Raw genomic sequence first — 19,042 nt, 5'->3', positions numbered from 1 at the left:
GAGAGAGAAAGGGTCAGAGAGGGAAGGAGAGAGAGGCAGAGGCAGAGAGACAGAGGTAGAGACAGAGAGAGAGGGGAGGGAGAAGGGAGAAAGAGTGAAAAGGATAGAAGGAGAGAGAGAAAAACAGAGTGAGAGGGAGGAAGAGAGAAAAGAGAAGAGAGAGAGAGAGAAGGAGAGAGAGGCAGAGGCAGAGAGACAGAGGGAGGGGGAAGGGAGAAAGAGTGAAAAGGACGGATGGAGAGAGAGAAAAACAGAGTGAGAGGGAGGAAGAGAGAAAAGAGAAGGAGAGAGAGAAAGGGTCAGAGAGGGAAGGAGAGAAGGAGGAAGAGAAGAGAGGAGAGGAGTGATCACAGGGTCTTAAAGGAGATGGGAAAGAACAAATGGCGAGATTATTCTGGACAACCAAAAGGGATCCCTCTTTCCATGGTGCTGAAACGCAGAAAGATAATGTATCATGATTTAGAATGGCTTTGAGGCGTTGAAGGGCACTTCAGATGAATTCAATTCAATTCGATTAGCAATTATTGAGCGCCCTGTACATGCCAGAATCCATTCCAGGTGCTGAGGATAAAAGCAAAAACAACGTCTCTTGGAAGGGGAGTCCCACAATGCCCGGCGGAGGGTCAACGCTGAGAGAAGGGTCTGGGGCGGCTTGGGGGGAGAGAGGAAGGCTGGAGCAGCCGATGTTGTCAGCATGATCAGAGGCAGCTCCCAGAAAGATGGCAGAATCGAAGGCCCGATGGAGGTCTGGGGTGAATCTGCGGCGCGCTCACTTTCCTCGGCGACTTCCTCCGACAGCCGCGAGGAGTTCAAGAGTGGGAAAGGAAAGGGCAGGTGGGAGGGTGGCCCAGGGTGGGGGGTTAGGGAACCGTGGGGAAGGGGAAGGAGGAAGGGATGAGCAGGGGGAGCCAGTTAACTTGGGAGATTGGATTGGGGAGGAAGGAAAGTGAAATTCCTGGAGAATCATGGCGGGGTCTGGTAGGAGGAAGAGCAAGTTTAAGGGGAGACGTTGGGGAGGGGGCTGGGATCAGAGAGGGGAGCGGGGGTTTAAGATCTTGAAGGGGATGTTTGGGTAATGGGGAGGTCCTGGACCTCCCTACGGGTGGCCGAGATGATCTGTTTCTGAGGGAGACGAAGTCGTAGGAAGAGATAATTGAAGAACTGGGAGCCGGGAGCTCCTAACGTGCACGTGGGAGTCATAAGGAGAAGGCAAGGCTTGGGGGAGAGAGGAAGCCTGGGCCTCACATGCTGGGCAGGGGCAGCACCAGCTGCTGTACGAATAGAACGTGCCAGGGGGGGGCAATCCCCACCGTGCTTAGACCCCCTTTGGAGCACCGTGCTTGGCTGCCACGTTTTAGCAGAGACATTGGTGAGACGGTGGCCAAGAAGGGGCTGGGCTGGCTTCAAGTATCTGAAAAGTTGTCATTTAACTTGTTCAAAATCTTGTTTTCTTATCTGTAAAATGGGCTTGGAGTCAGGACCCGAGTTCAAATCCAGCCCCAGCCATACTAGCTGCGTGGTCCCAGGCAAATCCTGTAACCTTGTTTGTCAGATCTTTGTTCCCAAGGGACTGTAGAGGATGCTCCCTGTGCCTTTTCTCGCATCCTTCCCATGCATCCTTCCCGTCTTTCCCACCTCCTATTCTTTCTTTCCTTGCTTGTTGCTCGTTCATCCCGTTCCTGCCTCTGTTTCTGCCCCGTCCTCCATCCATCGTCCCCTCTAGCTCGCCGTCCTCGTCCCTTTCTCTCCGTTTCTTCCGCTTTCTCCACTTTCTCCGGCTCGCTCCCTCTGCTGCCGTCCCACCCTGGGCCCCCCAAACGCCACTGACGCCTCCTTCCTTCCCTCTCCCCTGGCCCTCCAGGTTCCATCTCAGTGAACAGCAGAAGCACCCCCTTTCTGGCCAGCGGGGAGAGTGAGATCCTGGACTTGGAGAGTGAGTTGTACTTGGGCGGGCTCCCCGAGGGGGGGCGGGCGGACCTGCCCCTGCCCCCCGAAGTCTGGACGGCGGCGCTCCGGGCGGGATACGTGGGCTGCGTTCGGGACCTCTTCATCGACGGGCGCAGCCGTGACCTGAGGAGTTTGGCTGAAGCCCAAGGGGCCGTGGGGGTCGCCCCCTTCTGTTCGCGAGAGACGCTGAAGCAGTGTGGGACGGCCCCCTGCCGAAATGGGGGGGTCTGCCGAGAAGGCTGGAACCGATTTGTCTGTGACTGTGTGGGGACAGGCTTCCTGGGCCGGGTCTGTGAGCGAGGTGAGTCCTGGCCTCCCTGGGGGTCCTCGCCCTCCTCCCAGCCCCCCCTAGTGGCCCCCCATCCTCTGCCCCCGTCTCTCCTGCCCGAGAACCCTCAAACCTCCCCCACTGGTTTCTAATCCCTCACTAGGATCCCCCCAACACTCTCGTCTCTCCCCACCCACAGGTCCCACCCACTGCGACTCTTGCTCTCGCTCCCCTCAGGATGCCCAGCACCCGCCTCTCTCCCCATCAGCCGCCCACCCAGTCCTGCTCTTTCCCAGGCAGACACCCCCACACCTATTGCAGCTTCCTGCCCTTCAAAGTGTCCCCCACAATCCGGTTCTGTCCTTCCTCCCTTCTCTCATTCTCCCCCCACATTTCATCCCCGTTCTCCCTCCCACCTTGGAGTCGCCTATGCCGCCCTTCTCCAACACCCTCCAAGCCCGGCCTCCCCTCCCTGCCCGAGGTTTGCACGTCCCGGTCCCCTGTCCAGCCTCCTCCTTCCTCCCCCGGGTCAGCCCTTTGTAATCTCTCTCTCTCTCTTCCCTTTGTCTCTGTCTCTTTCTCTGCTTCTATCTCTGTGTCTCTCTTCCTCCCTCCTTCCCTTCTTTCTCCATCTCTGTCTCTTTATCTTTGTCTATCTTTCTGTATCTCTCCATCTCTCTCTATCTCTCTGTATCTGTCTCTCTTTCTGTCTCTGTATCTCTCCTTTCTGTCTCTCTGTCTCTGCCTATCTCTCTGTATCTCTGTATGTCTCTCTCTCTGTCTCTGTCTCTCTGTCTGTTTGTCTCTCTATCTCTCTGTATCTCTATCTGTCTCTGTCTCTCTTGTCTCTCTCTGTATCTCTCATCTCTCTATCTGTCTCTATTTCTCTCTCTGTCTCTCCTCTCTCTCATCTCTCTCTCTGTCTCTTTCTCTCTGTCTCTCCTCTCTCTGTCTCTCTATCTCTCTGTATCTCTTGTCTCTCTGTCTCTCTCTATTTCTCTCTCTGTCTCTTTGTATCTCATCTCTCTGTCTCTATCTCTCTCTCTGTCTCTCCTCTCTCTCTCCTCTCTCTCTGTCTCTCTCTCTGTATCTCTCGTCTCTCTCTATTTCTCTGTCTCTGTCTCTTTCTCTCTCTCTCTGTCTCTGCCTATCTCTCTGTATCTCTGTCTGTCTCTGTCTCTCTCCCCCTCCCTCCGTGGGGCAGAGGCCACAGTCCTGAGCTACGACGGCTCCATGTACATGAAGATCATGCTGCCCACGGCCATGCACACGGAGGCCGAGGACGTGTCCTTGCGCTTCATGTCCCAGCGCGCCTACGGCCTCATGATGGCCACCACCTCCAAGGAGTCCGCAGACACGCTGCGCCTGGAACTGGATGGGGGGCAGATGAAGCTCACCGTCAACCTTGGTAACCCCCCTCCCGCTCCAGTCACGCTCCTGCCCTTGCCCTTGACCCCGTCCTGCACCCCCTTCCTCTGGAGAAGCCGGGAGGGATGGGGGGCGGGGCAAAGCCAGCCCGGGTCCGGACCTCCCGGTGTGGACACGGCCAGAGAGAGCGCGAGCCCGAGCTGGACACGGCCCGGGGCGATTCCTCCGCCTGTGGTTACGCCCTCACGGCTCGCGGTGGCGCCATCTGCCCGCGTGTGTCTGGGCGCGATCACGTTCCCTGCCGGCGCCCAGCATCCACCCCCGACCGTCTGGGGGGCGGGATTCCCGAGCTGTCACTCAGGCCCACGTGCCCCGGCTCACCCCGGGCTTGTCTGGGAGGACCCAGGCCTGGGCACCGAGGCGGTGGGGGGGAGAGGGGGTTGGGACCTGTGGGCGGAGCCAGCCTGGCTTCTTGCGGTCCAGGTCCACGCCCATTGTGGGGAGGGGGGAGAGGAGGGAAGGGCGCCATGCGCTCCAGAGCCCCCCTCCCACCGCCTCTCCCCCACATACCTCTGCCGCCTATGGGACGGGTGACAAACAGTAGGAAACACTGGGATTCCCGCGGAGCAGCCCCTGGGTGGGCGAGCACAGACATGTGACCCACCCCAAGCCCGCCTCCCGCGGCCAGCTGCCCTCACTGCGCTCAGGGGCCCTCCAGGACGTGGAAGCAGGCGGGAATGACAGCTCCCAGGTCTCTGAGACGGAAGAGTCATTAGCCCATTTTACAGATGTGGAAATGGCATCTCCAATAAGTCTAGGGACTGGCGCAAGGTCCCAGCTGCACAAGGTCAGAGGCAGGATTCAAACTGGGGTCTTTGTGATAGAAAGAGATGAAGAGGATGACGAGAGACCAGGAGAAAGCGCCTTGTTCGTGTCCCGGAGGGGAATCGGGAGTGATCCCTGGTCCCTGTCGGTGCTCCGCTCACTCTCACCCGGTGGTGCCTGGGAAGTCGGCTCCCATTCGTGGAGCAAAAAAGGACCTTGGGGAGCGGAGGCCCAGGGCATTGCTCCCGGAGGACGAGTCACTGGAACATGACGAAGGCTCCTTTGGGCTAATCCGATGTGGTCAGCAAGCATTTATTAAACACCTACTGTGTGCCAAGCACTGGAGATGCAAGGAAGGGCCTCTCTTTCAGCCCCAACTCTCAGGGAGCTCCCGGTCTAACGAGGGGCCCAGGGGCCAACAACTGGGCGAAACAGCCTGGAAATAAGCAGCAGAGAGAACGGGACAGGAGGTTTTCAGTGTGAGGCGAAGGCCCGGGTTTGAATTCTGACATCATCCCCACTTCCCCTGTCACCCCAGGGAGGTTCATTCTTTCTCTGGCTCAGTTTTTTCCTTTATAAAATGAGGGGGTTCAGCTAGTTTGTAGCTAAGGTCCCTCCTAGATCTTCCATTTATCTAGGTGGAAGACCCCTCCTCTTCTTCTTCTTCCTCCCTTTCCCCCTCCTTATATTCATGCTCCTTTTTCTCCTCCTTTTCCTTCTTTTCTCCCCCTCCTCATCTTCCTCCTCCTCTTCCATTTCCTTCTCCTTTTTCTCTTCTTCCTCATCTTCCTCTGCCTTTTCCTCCTTTCCTCCTCATCTTCCTCTTCTTCTTTATCCTCTTTCTCCTTTTTCTCCTCCTCCTCCTCTTTTTCTTTTTTTCTCTCATTTCTCATCTCCTTTACCTCTTCCTCCTCTTCCATCTCTTCTTCCTCCTTTTTCTCCCCTTCCTTCTCTTCCTCCTTTTTCCTTCTCCTTTTTCTCTCCTTTCTGATCTTCCTCTGCTTCTTCTTCCTTTTTTCCTCATCTTCCTTCTCTTCTTTTTCCTTCTTTTTCTCCCCCTCCTCATCTTCCTTCTTGTCCTCCTCTTTTTCCTTCCTTTTTCTCTTCTTTCTCATCTTCCTCCTCCTCTTCCTCCTCCTCTTCCTTCTCTTCTTTTTCCTCTTCCTTCTCTTCCTCCTTTTTCTCCCCCTCCTCATCTTCTCTTTCTCTTTTCCTTCTCCTTTCCTCTCCTTTCTCATCTTCCTCTGCCTCTTTCTCCTTTCCTCATCCTCCTCCTCTTCTTTTTCCTCTTCCTCCTCTTTCCACCCCTCCTTCTCTTCCTCCTCTTTTTTTCTTTCTCCCCTTTCCCTCCTCCTCTTCCTCCTCTTTTTCTTTCTCCCTTTTCTCTCCTTTCTCCTCTTCCTCCTCCTCTTCCTTCTCTCGGTCATTTGGGACATAGGGAGTGGGAGGGCAGCTGATGGGGCTCCAAGGAGGGTGTGAAGCCAGTGGCTTTGAGGCGGCCCCTCCGTGGGCTCCTCCCCAGCTCCCCTCGCATAGGGCGAAAGCCTGGAGCTGGGCCAGAACTTGACCTTCCCTCAGCCTCTGCCGGCCTCCCTGGGTATACCGGAGGTGGGATGGTGGATACAGGGTGATGACCACGCCAGGGCCACTCTGTGGATTCGTGGGGGAGGGGAGCATAGCCATTGGAGCATCTGGGGGAGAGGTGAACTTAGGGAAACTGGGCTTCAAAGAGACAGCAGAGAGGCTGAGCAGGAAGGGCTGTGTGGAAGCTGCTCGGGAGCTGGTCCCCAATCACCTATCACCCGGAGAGTCAGTCGGCGCGCATTTATTAATCACCCGTTGGGTGACAGGCACTTGGCCGAGCTCTGGGCACTTAAAGCTTCAGGGAACCCCAAAGGTCTCTTATTTAACCCCATTTTGGGAGATCAAGCCGTCAACAAGCATTTCTAAAACGCCCACTATGTGCAGGCCCTGTGCCACGGTGCAGGGCATACGAAGGCAGAAGCGAGACGGGCTTGTCCTCAAGCTCTGTTCTGTGCTCCCGATCGCCCCAGGATGCTCCCTCTCCTCCTGCTCACAGCCATGTCTGCTCAGGGCAAGCGCAGTGCCGACCCCGGACAGGGCAGGGCCATGGCCCCGCTTCTTCCACAAGTGTTCCCCTCAAGTGCTGGATCTGGAGGACCCGGGCCCAGGACGTCCGCGTCAACCTGGGGGACCTGGACCCAGAACATCTGTGTCAGCCTGGGGGACCCAGACCCAAAACATCTGCGTCAGCCTGGGGACCCGGACCCAGAAATCCATGTCAGCCTGGGGGGCCCGGGCCCAGAACGTCCACGGCAGCCTGGGGGACCCGGACCCAGAAATCCATGTCAGCCTGGGGGACCCGGACCCAGAAATCCATGTCAGCCTGGGGCACCCGGTCCCAGAAATCCATGTCAGCCTGGGGCACCCGGTCCCAGAAATCCACATCAGCCTGGGGGACCCGGGCCCTGAATGTCCAAATCATCCTTGGGGATCCGGGCCCAGAACATCCACGTCAACCTGGGGGACCTGGACCCAGAACATCTGCGTCAGCCTGGGGGAACCGGACCCAGAACATCTGCGTCAGCCTGGGGGACCCGGACCCAGAACGTCCACGTCAGCCTGGAAGACCCGGACCCAGAACGTCCACGTCAGTCTGGGGGACCCAGACCCAGAACATCTGTGTCAGCTTGGACACGGCACCCCCAGCTCTGGGCCTGAGACTCCCCGAGTAGAAAAATAAGAGGGAAAGCTCACACTTCCGAGCAGAGAGTGATGGAGGCTCAGGCACAGCCCCTACTAGGGGGTCACAGCTTGGGACCGGGCAGGATTGCTGGATCTGGAGTCAGGGACCTGAGTTAGAATCCCCCTCTGCTGTTTTACTGGGTGGGGTCTCAGTTTCCTCATCTGTAAAACAGGGTCCTTTCAGCTCATGCAGACTTATATATCCTACAGCAGGCTTACTCCCTGGGGGATCTTGGAACATTTTTTCCTACCTCTGGGCCTCAGTTTCCCCATCTGAAAAATAAGTGTGGACTCTCGACTCCTGAGATCAGTGATCCCAGGAAGACAGCCGGCTACCCATCTGTGATCCGCCTCTAGAATTGACTGCGGGGCCCCGTGCATTCTGGCGCCCCCTCCTCATTGCCTCCCCCTCCTCAGCAGAGGCTCCCAGAGGAGCTGTCCCTTTCCCCAGCTTCCTTTGGGAGTCCTTGGGTTGGTCACATCCTTGGGTGGGTCACTACTTAGGTCAGTCTTGTCCCTGGGTCAGTCACGCCCTCAGGGCAGGCTGCAGACCGTCCCCCGGGGACCACGCTCAGCTGGGCGCCTGCCTCGGGTGCTGCAGGGACGGTGACCTCGCTTTTGTTGAGTGGCTGTGGCTGTGCCCGCTGCTCTGGCTGCGCTCTCTCTGTCCGCTCCCCATGGGCCGAGGGGGGGGTCATTCCCATGGGCCTGGCTGGTCTCCCCGGCCCCACAGGCCAGGGGGCTCGCACGGCTTCCTTCTCCAGACGAAGGGGCTTCTTCCCCTCCCCCTCGCCCTGTTCCCTGCGTGGGAGAGGAAGGGGCCGATGCTCCCGTCCTGGGACCTCCTCTCCCTCCCCACGGGCGCGCTGCCCTTGCTCCCTTTCCTTTTTTGGACCCTTCATTGGTGAAGACTCTGCTGGCCCCGAGAGAGCCCCCGGAGACCCCACCCCAGAGCCTGGCACCCCTTCCCACCCTCCATTGTCCTCCCTCCCGGTCTGTGCTGGCTGGCCCCCTCTCCCCCACATGGAGCCCCTTCTCTGTGATCCTCAGCCCACTGTCCCGCTCTTGACCCACTCCATCCGGACTCTTTCCTTCCCCGACTCCCCCCTCCCTCCTTCTTTCTGGGTCCCCACTGTTCTTCCCAGCCTTCTTCTCCCCCCTCCCCCACTGCCCTGCCTAACCCCTCCTGGACCTTGGAGCAGGCCCTGGGCCCCTCTCCACCCCCCCTCGCTTGGCCTCCCCAGAGCCCCTTTGTCCCCCCTCCCCCATCAGTGCCGGGCTGTAGGCTGGGATCCCGGCTGCTCCCCCCACTTTTCTGCTGCGGTTGACCGAGTCGTGTGGAGCTCAGCTCTACGGCCCGAGCGGCTCTCGACCCCCCAGAGCCACAGGGGAATGATGGGAACCCCCGATCCCGGGAACCTTCTTGGGGCCAGGGGAACGCCAGACACCACCCGCCTTAGTCTTGTAGGGGCAGCGGGCACGACGAGGGGGCTTGGCCCCGGGCCTTAGGAGCCGACCCTGGAGGGCAGGGCCCGGGGATATCCTCCTGTGTGGGCCGGGGCCCCTCAGCTACAGCTGAATGGGGTGGAATGGAGCCCCTGGAGCTTCTCTTGGACAGGCCCAGGAAGCCTTCGTGGGCTGGGCTCGATTGTCCTGCATGGCCCTGGGCGCCCGCAGGCAAAGGAGGGCCCGGGGCTGGGGCCCAGAGGCCTCAGGGCCGTCAGTAACAGATTGGGCCGCCCATCCCCCCTCGGGAAAGACACAGAGCGCCCCCTCCCCAGAGAGAGGGTCCCCGCTTCCCACCCAAAGCCTGGTGTTCCCCAGGACGGCAGGGGGAGAAAGAAGGTTTCTGGGGGTGGGAGTCCAGCCCCTGGGACTCTGGTGAGCCGTGGCCACGGGGCGGGCACCTGGGCCGGAGCCCCCGCTTTAGCTTAGAGCCTGGGGGCCGGACCAGCGGCCCCCAGTCTCTGAGCGGGCCTCGCCCAGGCCCGGAGGCCCAGGGCCCTGGCTTCCTCTGCTTCTCCTGCTCCTGCCTCGGGGAGGCGCAGGGGGGCGCCAGGAGTCCCGCCTCCGAGTGCCCCCACTGTATGACTGGGATTCACCAGGTGCTCCTCTCCCCAGGCGTGAGGGGCCCGGGCTCCTGAGGAAGGGGCCGCCCGCCCCGCCACCCCTCCCCCGCCCGCAGGGCCTGGAGGGGTGAGGGCCCGGCCCAGGATGGGGAGAGGACGCCGGGCACGCATGGTCCCCGGAAAGTGGCCCCGGGGGGACCCCGCCCGCAGATCCCCCTCCCTGTGAAGGATGTAAAAACCATTTCTTTTGCCTTTTTGTCTCCCCTCCCCCTCCTCTGCCCGCCCCATGGGCCCCCCAGACTGCCTGCGCGTCGGCTGCGCACCCAGTAAGTGGCTTCCCTCTTCTTCTACTGAAAGCAGGGCTGGGAGCAAAGGGGGGGCTCCCGAGGGGGCTCTTAGGGGGAGGGGCCGCGGGAGTCGGGAGGAAATGGGGGGGGCTGAGCGTGAGAGCGCTTGTGAGTGAGTGGGGGGGAACAAGCTCAGGGTCAGACGCCAGGAGGAGGAATACGGGCGCAGAGAAGGGCGGAGCCTGGCTGCCCAATGGCCTGAGGAAAAGGGCGGGCTCCGGGAAGCCCCCGCCCAGGGGGTGGAGCATTGGGAAGAGGGCCCGCCAGGAGGCGGCTCCCGGCTCAGCCTCCCATCCGCGCGGGGAGCAGGCGCGGCCGTCCGGCTGCAGTTCCAGGGATAACCACGGGGGGGAAGGCGAGAGGCGCGGAGAGCGTCGGGAAGGCGGAGCGGGAGGAGATAGGGAGCTCTGTCAGGCGGGAGGGACGCGGAGGGAGACAGTGAACAGGTCAGAGTGGGTGTGAGTGTGTGTGTCCCCACCCCCAGGCTGCTTCACTTGTGTGCATGTCCTTACAGAGGTGGGGGGGTGTGATTGTGTGTGTGATTGTGAGTGTGTGTGTGTGATTGTGTGTATTATTGTGTGTGATGTGTGTAAGTGTGTGATTGTGTGATGTTTGTGTGTGAGTGTGTGATGTGTGTGTTATTGTGTGTGAGTGTGTGATGTGTGTGTGTGATTGTGTGTGATTGTGTGTGTGATGTGTGTGATTGTGTGTGTGATTTGTGCGTGTAAATGTATGATTGTTTGTGTGATGTGTGTGTAAGTGTGTGATGTGTGTAAGTGTGTGTGTGTGATGTGTGTGATGTGTGTGAGTATGTGATGTGTGTAAGTGTGATTGTGTGTGATTGTGTGATGTGTGTGTGTGTGAGTGTGTGTGTGTGTGTAAGTGTGTGATTGTGTGTGTGTGAGTGTGTGGGATTGTGAGTGTGTGAGTGATTGTGTGTGTGTGTAAGTGTGAGTGTGTGGGATTGTGAGTGTGTGAGTGATTGTGTGTGTGTTATTGTGTGTATGAGTGTGTGATTGTGTGTGATTGTGTGTGATTGTGTGTGATGTGTGTAAGTGTGTGATTGTGTGTGATGTGTGTGATTGTGTGTGAAAGTGTGTGTGATTATGTGATGTGTGTATGTGTGTGTAAGTGTGTGAGTGTGTGAGTGTGTGATGTGTGTGTGTAAGTGTGTGATTGTGTGTGTTACTGTGTGTGTGTGATTGTGTATGTGTGATTGTGTGTGTTATTGTGAGTGTGTGTATGAGTGTGTGTGATTGAATGTGTGAGTGTGTGATGTGTGTGTGTGAGTGTGTGATGTGTGTGTTATTGTGTGTGTGTGATGTGTGTAAGTGTGTGATTGTGTGTGTGATTGTGTGATGTGTGTAAGTGTGTGATTGTGTGTGATGTGTGTGATTGTGTGTGTGTGATGTGTGTGTGATTGTGTGTGTTATTGTGTGCGTGATTTGTGCGTGTAGTGTATGATTGTGTGATGTGTAAGTGTGTGATTGTGTGTGATGTGTGTAAGTGTGTGATTGTGTGTGTGATTTGTGTGTGTGAGTGTGATGTGTGTGTAAGTGTGTGATTGTGTGTGTGATTGTGTGTGTAAGTGTGAGTGTGTGGGATTGTGAGTGTGTGAGTGATTGTGTGTGAGTGTGTGATTGTGTGTAAGTGTGTGATTGTGTGTGTGATTGTGTGTGTAAGTGTGAGTGTGTGGGATTATGAGTGTGTGAGTGATCGTGTGTGTGAGTGTGTGATTGTGTGTAAGTATGTGATTGTGTGTGTTATTGTGTGTGTGAGTGTGTGGGATTGTGAGTGTGTGTGATTGTGTGTTATTGTGTGTATGAGTGTGTGATTTGTGTGTGTGATTGTGTGTGATGTTTGTGTAAGTGTGTGATTGTGTGTGTGATGTGTGTAAGTGTGTGATTGTGTGATGTGTGTGATGTGTGTGTGTGATGTGTGTAAGTGTGTGATTGTGTGTGTGTGTGTAAGTGTGTGATTGTGTGTGGTGTGCGTGTAAGTGTGTGATTGTGTATGAGTGTGATGTGTGTGTAACTGTGATTGTGTGTGTGATGTGTGTAAGTGTGTGATTGTGTGTGATGTGTGTGTAAGTGTGTGATTGTGTGAGTGTGTGATGTGTGCGTGTAAGTGTGTGATGTGTGTGTTATTGTGTGTGTGTAAGTGTGTGATTGTGTGTGTGGTTGTGTGTGTGATTTGTGTGTGTAAGTGTGAGTGTGTGATTGTGTGTGTTATTGTGAGTGTGTGTGTGAGTGTGTGTGATTGAGTGTGTGAGTGATTGTGTGTGTGAGTGTGTGATTTGTGTGTGTAAGTGTGAGTGTGTGAGTGTGTGTGTGAGTGATTGTGTGTGTGTTATTGTGAGTGTGTGATTTGTGTGTGTAAGTGTGTGTGATTGTGTATGTGTAAGTGTGAGTGATTGTGTGTGAGTGTGTGTTATTGTGTGTGAATGTGAGTGTGATTGTGTGTGTGTGAGTGTGTGATTTGTGTGTGGGATTGTGAGTGTGTGGGATTGTGAGTGTGTGAGTGATTGTGTGTGTGTGTTATTATGTGTATGAGTGTGTGATTTGTGTGTGTGAGTGTGTGTGTGTGATGTGTAAGTGTGAGTGATTGTGTGTGTGTGTTATTGTGTGTATGAGTGTGTGATTTGTGTGTGTAAGTGAGTGTGTGGGATTGTGAGTGTGTGAGTGATTGTGTGTGTGTGTTATTGTGTGTATGAGTGTGTGATTTGTGTGTGTAAGTGAGTGTGTGGGATTGTGAGTGTGTGTGAGTGTGTGATATGTGTGTGTAAGTGTGAGTGTGTGAGTGATTGTGTGTGTGTGAGTGTGAGTATGTCTGTGACTGGAGAAGCTCCTCTGGTACACTCCTCAGTCCCCCAACGTGGGCTTCCCGGTGAGGGCCGAGGCCCCGGCCTGAGACTCTGCCAGCCCGGAAGGGACTTCTGGCTGATTGGATCAGGCTCAGGGCTGTTTAACTGCGAAGTTCCTTTGATTGTCTTTTAATCCTTCCAAAACTGGCCATCTGGGTCTGGCTAAGATGGCGGCCTTTGCCTATTAGAGGGAACGGGCGCTGCGGTCAGCCGGGAAGCGGCCTGTTCTCTGTGTCCGAGGCTGGCTTTAGGTGGCTCAGCCTGGTCGGGTGGTGGGGTTTGGATGTGTGTGGGTGCAAACTGGAAAGGGGGGGAGGATGGGGAGTGTACGTGGGGCCGGGAATAGCATCTGGGGGCATCTGGGGGAGGTCTTTGTGGGGGCGCTTGGCTACGGGCATCTGGAGTGTGTGGTGAAGACGTCCTGGGGGGCACGGTGGGATCTTAGGAGTTAGAAGTGTGTGCTGGGAGTGGGACCGGGGGGGGGGGTGTCAGTGCTACTGCGCGCGGTGGGACGGCAGGTGCTCAGGCTGCATCCGGGTGCCCGTGGATCGCATGGTGAGACTGGCTTTGTGTGTGTACAGATGAGCACACGTGGTAGGGTTGTGTGCGTGTGTGTGTGTGTGCATGTGAGTGTGAGGTTGTGTGTGTGCGCCTCCCAGCCCCCCACTCACCCCCCCCTCGGTGCCGCAGGTAAAGGCCCGGAGACTCTCTTTGCCGGACACAAGCTCAATGACAACGAGTGGCACACGGTCCGCGTGGTGCGGCGTGGCAAGAGTCTGCAGCTGTCTGTGGACAACGTGACCGTGGAGGGTAGGTGCCTCTGACGTAGGGCTGTGGGCTGGCCCTTTCTGTTGGCTCCTGCTGGGCCTCCCTTCTAGCTGTGGGAGCAGCCCCTTCCCCAGCGCCCCGCGGCTCTCCTGCCCCCACCCCCAAGGGGAGTGATTTGCATGGACATTTCTCAACGGGCCCATTCTCAATGACTCTCGGGTCCATGACCTCAGGGAAGGCGGCGTGGTACAGCGGGCAGGGCGTTGGCATTGGAGTCAGAGTTTCGAATCCCAGCTCTGTTGTCGTTGCCAGGGTGACCTTGGGTCTCTCTGTGCCTGAGGATTCTCATTGGTAAACTGAGGCAAGGTAACCTCAGAGTCTCAAAACTTCCAACCCTCTGAGTCTGCTCGCCTTCCACCCAGTCTGCCCCCCTGCCTGTGCCCACCTTTGGGACCCTGGGAATCTCCTGGGTCAAACGGGTGAAGTGGTGGCTTCAAATCCAGATTCTGCAACTTAAAACTTTCATGGGAAGGGGGATTCCCCTTCCCTGTGCCTCAGTTTCCCTTCTATGAATGAGGATGGTTGAACAGGATAAGGGGCTCTGAACCTGGAGTATTTCCTTTTAGAAATATGTTGATCGCTGAATTTCAAGAGAACTGGTTTCCTTTGTATTTTATGCATTTAAAAGCGGGATCTGGAGAAGGGTCCAGAGACCTTTCCTCGCTTGTGAGCAGCCGCCCCACGCGGGACCTTCCCTTAACCAGATCCTCCTTCCTCTCCTCTGTCCCCGGAGCAGGGCAGATGGCCGGCGCCCACACGAGGCTGGAGTTCCACAACATCGAGACGGGCATCATGACCGAGCGGCGCTTCATCTCCGTGGTGCCCTCCAACTTCATCGGGCACCTGAGCGGGCTGCTGTTCAACGGGCAGCCTTACATGGACCAGTGCAAAGACGGCGACATCACCTACTGTGAGCTCAACGCCCGCTTCGGCCTGCGGGCCATCGTGGCCGACCCCGTCACCTTTAAGAGTCGAGCCAGTTACCTGGCGCTCGCCACGCTCCAAGCCTACGCCTCCATGCATCTCTTTTTTCAATTCAAGACCACGGCTCCCGACGGACTCCTCCTCTTCAACTCGGGCAACGGCAACGACTTCATCGTTATCGAGCTGGTCAAGGGGTGAGCCAGCTGACTCCCCCACCCCGGGCCCCCCTGCCTTGTATCACCACGGGCGTGTCCCTCACCTCGATTGGGCTCCCTTTTGGGGGCAGAGACGTAGCATGGGTACCATGGTAGCTGCCCGCCGGCCCAGCTCCCCAGTCCATTATTTATAGGCCCGTCCCCTTTTATTTCTTCAGGGATCTCTCCGTAGCCCAGGGCTCCCCCAAATTTGGGCCCACATCGATCAGGTATAATCTGAAGATTGATCCCAAGTTTCGTTATTCAATATATCACCTTTCCCAGCTACAAACTCCCAGGAAATCTCCAAAATCAAGATTAAATATAACCCAGGTCCAGGTTTCCTGACTGTAACAGGTTCCCCATACAAGCACTGGAGATAACAGTGCACGTGGGCAGGACAGCCTTTGTTTTCACCTCATAAAAATTCAGAAGCTACAAAGGACTCAATCAGATACAAAAACTACACAAAGCTCCCACCTGTGGGCTCGATGGCCCACTCCCTTCACTCTAACTCGCTTCTGTTCACCTCAGTATTTAGGAAATGCTGAATATCCGCTCCACACAATGGGACACAAAAGCAAAAATGAGTCTCCCTGATCTCCTTTTCAGCTCACATTTCAGTTTGACGTTTATTAGGCGCCCGACTGTATCGGGCCCTGTGCTGGGTGCTGGGGGAAAATAGAAGACAGTTATTTCCCTCAAGAAGTGATAATCATGTAGCTAAGAAATGTGGAGTAAATGCAGAGGGCAGATCCCATGACTTCCTGGGAAAGCCCCCACTCTTTGGGATGGAGGCAGAGGGAAGGATCCTATTCCCAAGGAGATCCCAAAGGGATCCAAGGGATCAAGGGAGGGAAGGCCAGGAGATGAAGAAGGCAGGATGAGAATTGGATTTCCCGGACTATAGAGAGTAGGATCAGACATGGAACCAGATGTTTGCTTGGTTGATGTCCCCTGGAGTCTCCTGCTTTCCTTTCTTCCTGAGATCTGGCCTTTCTCCTGGGAGTTTTCCCTGGGAGTTTGGGGAATGCTCTATCTCCTGTCCTCCTCAGTCCCCAAGTTAAGCACTTGGTTAGTGCCCACTTCCTGCCCCCACCTTGGTACCAAGGGCGGCCGACAGCTCAGCCAGCAATCTCCACAGCGGCTGCACTCCTAGTCCCGTGCCCGCCGCTTGCTCCCGTGCTTGCCTCACCATGGTAGGCCTCTCCATCAGGGGTTGGTGTCTAGAAGTAAAAGTGAGGGGAAAGAGTGGGGATGAAGAGAAGGGAGGAAACGTGTCTTGAGTCTGCTATTAGACTAGCTCTGTTCCCTAGTGATCTTGGGAACTTCCCTCTGTGCACTGTGGCTCCTTCATCTGTAAAATGCTCCAGGAAGGCTGGATGTCTTTGAGCGCCGTCCCAGTTTTTGATCCAGTAAATATCCCGCCCCCCCCCTCTTCCTAGGGATGTTCACCACTTGCTCCTTCTTCTCTGATGGATGAGGCGTCAGATGCTGCAGCCCCCTGGGTCCTAGCCCTAGAGCCCCTCCATCTGCCCAGCACAGATCACCCTGCTTTGCTGAGTGTTCCATCGCTTCTTTCTTATTCAGAGCTCTGCCAGGGCTTTCAGCAGTGCCCCCCGCACTTCCCCCCCTTGCACTTCTCCCCCCGCCTCCCCCAGCTTCCTTTAGTTTCCCTGAGTCCAAGGTCCCTTCCCCTTCCGGGTCCCTCCCCTGAGGCTCAGGAGTCCCTCTCCCGGTATCTCTCCCGGGGTAGGAGATCCACCCCCAACGCCTGCTTCCTGGAGCAAATAAGTTGTTAGGGGTCCTTGTTCCCCAGCGGTCCCACTCCATTGCAAGACTCTTCCATCCTCTGTCCTCATTCTCACCACTGGAGGGCCACTTCTCCATTCCTGGACTGCCTGGAGCCTGTGTCCGTTCTCTTCTGCTGGCCCCGTCCTGCCGCCGTCCCCACGTCCCTCTCGTTCTCTGACCATCCCCCCCCCTTCTCTGGATGGAAAATTCTCCCTTCCCTGTCCCCTTGTCTCCCTGACGTGAACCCATGTATTTTGTCCCCACCTTGATCAGGTACATCCACTATGTGTTTGATCTGGGAAACGGCCCATCTCTGATGAAGGGGAACTCGGACAAGCCCGTCAATGACAACCAGTGGCATAATGTGGTGGTATCAAGGGACCCGGGCAACGTGCACACACTCAAGATTGACTCGCGCACAGTCACACAGCACTCCAATGGCGCCCGGAACCTGGACCTCAAAGGTAAGAGGGTGATCCCTGATCCTCCATTCCCCCACGTTCCCCCATAATTCCCTTTGTGTCCCCATCACTCCCGAGACCTCTCAAAATTCCTTTTCTGATCCTGACTCCCAATGTCCCCCCAATCACCCTCCATGTGACATCCCCAGACATCCTTGGTCTTCTGTGACCCACCCTCTGTGACCCTAACCCTAAATGCTCCTATCCTCGTCTTCTTTTCCCTGTGACCCGTTACCTCAATCCATTGATACTTATAAAACTCCACAGCTCTCTCTGTGACCTTCATAATCTCTTCTCTGATTACCCAGTGACTTTCCCTTGACCCCTCATTTTCCCTTCCATAACCCCTTTATATTCCTTTTTGTAACGCCCCATCGTCTATCTTCCCCTCACTCTCTTATTGTCTTCTCCGCAACTTGCCGTCATCTCCCCCACGACTCTTTCCACCATCCTTTCAGTGTCTCCCTGATTATCCCCTCTCCGGGATACTTCTATCACGCTCTTTATGGGAATCTCCATCATTTTTCTCATCACCCCTGTTATATCTCCTGTGACTTCCCCTCTCCCCACCCCATCAAATCCATTCAGCCATCTTTGTGCCATTTCATTATTGCTTCCTTTCGATTCTCCCTCCATTTTATGTTTTATTTTATTTTTGCCGGAGCCCCCATTTTATTTTACAGAGACTCCCTTATCATTCATTCCTCCCATGATGCCTCTTTTGTCCCTTTTGATGATTTACCCCATTTTTTTCTCCCTGGGGCGCTCTATGTTATCCTTCTCATAGATGCTTATTATTCCCTTTTTACTTCTCTCCCCAAAATCTCCTTGTGATTCCCCAAGATTTCTCCCATGATCCTCTATTGTCCTTCCTTTGTGTCTGAATGATGGGGATCTTAGAAACTGGGATTGAGGAGAAAGCGGCACAAAGTGCCCGAGATGTGGGGAGAACAGATCTCAAAGAGACCAGAGGAACGATAGATAGGATGTCACGGCTTAAAATTCCACACGGAAGTCAGTTCAGGAGGAGTGGGGAGTTCCCAGGGACGAAATTCTGACGACACCAAGGGAAACCGTTTCAACAAGCAGGAAAAGAGGTACTGGGCCGATAAGAGCTGATGTGGCCGCATAGGGAGCTCATCGTCCAACTTGGAGGTTTAAAATACATCTAAGTTTATGTGGAGATGGAAACGAGGGGGCCAGCGAAACATTTAGCAAAAAGTTACGTGGTAAGAAGTGCTGAGTCTCCGAATGGTGAGGCTGGCTGGGAACGCTGAGGATCACGGAGGCTGGTTCCTTTCTTTTGTTCGTGAACTTTATTGAAAAAAAGAGAAAGATCACAAAGGGAGAGGAATGGTAATTAGAATATATGAAATGGTGATAATAAAGGAAAATAGGTGGTAATGGGAGGACTAGAGATTCAGGGCTGGGGTTCTAACCACTGCGCCACCCAGCTGCCCTAGAGTATAATATTATTATTATCATTATTGTTTTGTTTTTTTCTTTTGCTGAGGCAATTGGGGTTAAGTGACTTGCCCAGGGTCCCTCAGCCAGGAAGTGTTAAGTGTCTGAGGTCACATTGAACTTAGGTCCTCCTGACTTCAGGGCTGGTGCTCTTACCCATTGCCCGAGAGTATATTATTAAAGGCAGCATGTGGAGACCTGTGCCTCTGACAGACCTCTCAGCATCCCAGGCGACTCTCGAAAACTTGAAATCGAAGAACATTTTGCATTGGTCTGGAGGCTTTCCTCTTTGGGAAATTCTTCCAGCAATGAAATCATAGATCGGGTCCGGTCAAGAAGCCTTTCTCTAGCATCTGCTGTGTCCCGAACGCCATGCTAAGTGCTGAGAATGAAAAAGAGGCAAAGAGAACCCGCTTCGGGGCCAACTAAATTACTAAAACGGCAGCTAATGAGCCCTCGGCCAAGAAGCGACGAGCACAGGAAGCTAGCATGACCTCATCGAGTACGAGCAAGGTGGATGAACCTCGTGTCCTTTTCCGATGGCATGATTAACTAAGTGGGTTGGGTAGTGCTGGAGGTCTCGGTTACCTAGATCGCAATGAAGCAAACTCTCTCTCACGCTCCCTCGGGCACTCTCATTATTCTTTTGGAAGAGACGGAGAAATGTGAGTTAGCGCAGTCTGGCCAGTGGGTTGCCCGCCCTGGGAGATAGTCACTAATGGGTTTGAGAAGGGTGGTCTCCAGTGCAGTGCTCCAGGCATCTCTGATTGGCTCTGTTCTTTCATAGGAAATGTAATAGGGATAAATGTGAAGGTTCTATAAGGTTTTTTTTTGGTGTTTTTTTTTTCCCCTAAGGCAATTGGAGTTAAGTGACTTACCCAGGGTTACACAGCCGGGAAGTGTTAAGTGTCTGAGGCTTGATCT

At 55.3% G+C, this 19,042-nt stretch overlaps 1 protein-coding gene across 1 annotated transcript in view; it reads left to right on the top strand.

Moving 5' to 3' along the window:
• Positions 1-19,042, top strand: part of NRXN2 (neurexin 2) — a 153,141-nt gene that overhangs the window by 55,349 nt on the left and 78,750 nt on the right. The window contains exons 9-14 of the mRNA XM_051964626.1: positions 1,862-2,248; positions 3,420-3,623; positions 9,543-9,569; positions 13,144-13,263; positions 14,018-14,399; positions 16,467-16,657. Coding sequence (XP_051820586.1) covers positions 1,862-2,248; positions 3,420-3,623; positions 9,543-9,569; positions 13,144-13,263; positions 14,018-14,399; positions 16,467-16,657 — 1,311 coding nt within the window. The remainder of the gene's footprint in view (positions 1-1,861; positions 2,249-3,419; positions 3,624-9,542; positions 9,570-13,143; positions 13,264-14,017; positions 14,400-16,466; positions 16,658-19,042) is intronic.

This window comes from Antechinus flavipes, chromosome 6, assembly GCF_016432865.1.
Source record: "Antechinus flavipes isolate AdamAnt ecotype Samford, QLD, Australia chromosome 6, AdamAnt_v2, whole genome shotgun sequence".
Classification (NCBI taxonomy): Eukaryota; Metazoa; Chordata; class Mammalia; order Dasyuromorphia; family Dasyuridae; genus Antechinus; species Antechinus flavipes.
The sequence above is the reverse complement of the archived record's forward strand: the minus strand, read 5'-3'. Positions and strand labels throughout refer to the sequence as shown.